General features: G+C 32.0%; 1 protein-coding gene across 3 annotated transcripts; it reads left to right on the top strand.

The window, feature by feature from the left end:
* Window positions 1-286: 286 nt before the first annotated feature.
* Window positions 287-2,774, top strand: LOC120182396. 3 transcript variants are annotated; one of them, XM_039187386.1, is made up of 4 exons: window positions 287-414; window positions 939-1,058; window positions 1,459-1,531; window positions 1,819-1,894. In XM_039187386.1, the coding sequence occupies exons 2-4, from the start codon at window positions 974-976 to the stop codon at window positions 1,877-1,879; spliced, it is 219 nt and encodes a 72-aa protein (XP_039043317.1). In that variant the 5' UTR covers window positions 287-414; window positions 939-973; the 3' UTR covers window positions 1,880-1,894. The 3 variants fall into 3 exon arrangements, with proteins under 3 accessions (XP_039043317.1, XP_039043318.1, XP_039043316.1); XM_039187387.1 differs by lacking the exons at window positions 287-414; window positions 1,819-1,894 and adding an exon at window positions 2,508-2,774 and having other exon boundaries at window positions 909-1,058; XM_039187385.1 differs by lacking the exon at window positions 287-414 and having other exon boundaries at window positions 909-1,058.
* The last annotated feature ends 1,010 nt before the right edge of the window (window positions 2,775-3,784 follow it).

The raw sequence follows: 3,784 nt of genomic DNA, 5'->3' as shown, positions 1-3,784 counted from the left end.
TTCGAACGGTTCAACGGTTTTAGCCGATTCACTAATAACGATTCATCTGGTTTAAATTGAATCGGGCTAGGATACGGTTCCCGGTTGAACCGGCCGGTCCAATCTGATTTTCAAAACAATGAATTTATTGAACAACTTGAAATCATAAGGGGAGTTTTATGGGACAGACCACTGTTTGGTTGCATTAAATGTAACGAATCGATAACTGACACGTCACTAAATAAATGGCAGAACCGTCATTTACTTTGTCAAAGGAAATTACTTGCTGTCTCATTTGACCGGAAAAGACTCAAAGGCCAAAAATTATCTTCCTTTCATCTCCTTGGCTTAGCAAATCTCATAGGAGCCCGCTTTCTCGATCCCATCACCGGAGCCGTCATTAACGTTACCTTCGACGCCGTCTGCATTCGTGAGGTAAGCTTTTGATTCCTTTTGTCCTCAAGATTTTGTTACCTTTTTTTTGTCAAGTTGTTCATAAATCTGAATCTATTTCTTCTATTTTTCATTTTTTTCATTTGATTTAAATAGCTAAGCTCCTTATCCCTGGATGCATATGAAATATCGTTCAAATTTAATTTTTACTACTCTTTATTTACTTTGTTACGGTTTGGCATAATTTCGGTCCTTATTTCCTTGAAAATTTATTTTCTTTCTTTGTTTGTTTATAGAATCGTAAAGTAAATAATGCCAATAATGTTTGGATACCCAAGTATCAAGTTTTCCTCACATCTTTATTATAATCATTTGTGATCATGGCCGTTGTATTGAGAAAAAAGAAGTTGCGTCTGATAGAAACTGAATTATAGGTTAAGATGATTTGAGCAACATATTTTAACCAATTTCATATTTGTTATTCGTTTCTGTATAAATTTGTAATCTTTTATTCAATTGGATGATTTTTTGTTGATAATTTCCGGTTCCTGTAATTATTATTCCAGGCATCTATATACTTTTGTTTATAGGAGTTAGAGATATGAACTGGGTTCAGCGCAAGATCTATCTCTACAATGTCACTTTTGGACTCTACATGTTGGATTGGTGGGAACGTTACCTTTTCAGTATCCTTTTTCTCTTCATTTTTATCTGAAGATGCCTAGTATGTATAAGTTCTGTTTTAGAATTTTGGGATTTGCACACTGTAATGGCTGCTAATATTTTCTTTTGATGACTTCATCATCATTCATCTTTTAATTTTTTTTTAAAAAAGAAGCCTCTCATATGGCAAAATTATGTTGATATTGTTATATAAGGAGCTGTTTTCAAGTATTCTGTTATGTCATCAGTTTTAGTATTTGTTCTGTTGGCATAATTTTACAGAGTTTGATTTTGGAATTTTGAGAAAATTGGCTTTCTTATCTGTGAGTTAGAATTGTCAAATGGTCCTATTCTTTGTTCACCGCAACAGTTTTTGAGTATGTAATTGTAATGTCTCAATTGTTAGTTCCTAAACTTTGGAAGACACGTTGGTGATTGTATTGATGTGGTTTGTCTTCTACAACAGCTCACGATATGTAACTGAGTTCTGCAAAAGGTAGATCCTTGTCCTCTGATTCCATTTCATTGAATAATTTTTGCGGGATAAACTTTGTTATCTAGAACTTGGTTCATCATCCTAATTTTTTTATAGTTAAGACTTAAGTATTGACCTTCTTGTGTCTTTGGTTGTCAACTTGTCACAAAAAAGGATTCAAGTTCTTTCTATGTTTGGGAATCCGGTTCTTGTTTTGATCTTCCTGATGAATGTAAGGCTAAACTTTACTTCGAAAGAAAGAAATAGGAGATCTAAAATAGTGATTAATGATTTTATGAACTTGTTAGGTTATTGAGGCTGATAGACAGTCAAGATTACAAAATCAAGATTCTAGTCTTTCCTCTCTAGAACTTTCATATGTTTCTTATATCGAAATGGGAAACTAATGTTTGTACTTACTGGTTGTCTTATATTGTGAATATTGAAAATGATCTTTTGAAACATTGAGGTTGCATACTGCAGCTTGTGATCTTTATTCATATAGATTAAATTTGATGGCTTCTTTTTAAGTTAGTGATGCTATGAGAGGTTGGAACTGTTTTTGCAATGTTGTCATATGGCTTGCCGAAACAAAACCATTCTGTTATACCTTTCCCTGACAGTTAGTGCTGTGGTTAATCTTAATGGCGTTTGGCCTTGGCTACGACCACTATAGTGGATACACTCTTGATATTCTCATTACCTTACTAATTATTTAGACTAATTTTTCAAGTTTTTATTAAAATTAGTTAAATATCAAGTGTTGGTTTTGCAATGGGTTATAGTTTATATTGGGTTAGTAATGGCCTACAACACTGAGAGTCTGAGGCCCATAGAGTCTATGGAACTGTAACAGATAGGTAATTAGGTATAGTTTCTGGTATGATAGGACTGGCAGAACTTGATGGTCATAAAATGAAAAACATATGAATTCCCTTTATCGGATCTTCTTTTCTTAACCTTGGTCTCCTATTTCTTCTTCCCATTCACATTTCAGGCATCTATCATAGGGTTGGGAGGTGGTGTTGGCTTGAAAGGTTGCAGTGATGATGGTAGTGTGAAATACTCATAAATTATTTGGTTAAAAATCTTGCTTATATGTGGATTTGCATTCAACTTTTTTGGAATGTAGTAAATCGGTGCATGCCCCGTGTGTATTGTTAGACCATTTTCAAAGCTATTACATGCAAAAATTTTAGAACATTGGCTTTGTTGTAACTATTGTTGAAACTGTTAAAAATCACTCTTTTGTTCCCCTTAAATAAGGTAGCAATAGTTTCATGTTCTCCTTATTTTCAAAGCAATGAGTGATAAATCTATTAATTTCTTGGTATGATGTCAAAATCAATGTTTTTAAAACCGGACTTTAAACCAATGAAGGTACTGGTTCAACCGTGGTTAAACCGCGGTTGAATTGGTTTATATAAAATAATTTTTTTTTAATTTTACATAATATTCAAAGCAATATTAATATATATATATATATATATATATATATATATATATAACACTCTTTTTAAGTTCACAATATTAAAAGGTATAAAAATATCACGTCATAACATATATAAGTTAAATATCATAATATCAAGTGAAACAAAATGATTCAAATCAACTACAACATAATATTTAAGGTCAATATTAATGAAATTCATCAACTAAATAAAAAAGTACATAATTGATACAAATATTATCATCATAATATTCATTGAAATTGATTCTCTCAAATTCTAAAATATTGGGAAAAGTTTCTTCATTAGTTGAACTACCACCGCCATCACCACTTTGAACTTAAAATTCATAACATCACTTTGAACTTGAAAGTCCACAGCATCAAGTCTTCATCACCTAGCAATATGATAAATAAATACAAAGTTAAATTTAAATTCCCAAATAATACTTAACAATTAAAAGTAAAAGTGTAAAACATATTAAATAATAAATATAATTATATAACTAAAATAAACAAGCAAAGATTAACCCAAATGCAAAATTAGAAAATAAATTTGGGGTTGAAAAAATCATAACAAACGACGTCGTTTGGTTTAATTTAAAAAAAAAGAACCGTGTGAACCGCTTGAACCGCCGGTTCACACTGGTTTTGTCGGTTCCCAAACGGTTCTACCGGTTCTTTAGCGGTTCATTGTAAAACTGGTTTTGGAGGCTGATCATACCCAACAAGCAATCATTCTCGATTTAATCGGTCGAACCGACCGGTCCGATTCATTTTGATAACATTAGTTAAAATCATTCTTCCGTTTTCGTACTTTAACCTCT

Source organism: Hibiscus syriacus, unplaced genomic scaffold (assembly GCF_006381635.1).
Source record: "Hibiscus syriacus cultivar Baekdansim isolate YM2019G1 unplaced genomic scaffold, ASM638163v2 tig00112649_pilon, whole genome shotgun sequence".
In the NCBI taxonomy this organism is placed as follows: Eukaryota; Viridiplantae; Streptophyta; class Magnoliopsida; order Malvales; family Malvaceae; genus Hibiscus; species Hibiscus syriacus.
Note: the sequence above shows the minus strand (reverse complement) of the source record. Positions and strands in the feature narration are given on the sequence as shown.

What these genes read in the sequence shown, in the direction of transcription:
- LOC120182396 (XM_039187386.1), top strand. Translation starts at nt 974, where the DNA reads ATGAACTGGGTTCAGCGCAAGATCTATCTCTACAATGTCACTTTTGGA. An exon ending in GTGGGAACGTTACCTTTTCA is followed by an intron (nt 1,059 to 1,458) that starts GTATCCTTTTTC and finishes AAACTTTGGAAG; the next exon opens with ACACGTTGGTGATTGTATTG. An exon ending in GTAACTGAGTTCTGCAAAAG is followed by an intron (nt 1,532 to 1,818) that starts GTAGATCCTTGT and finishes TGAACTTGTTAG; the next exon opens with GTTATTGAGGCTGATAGACA.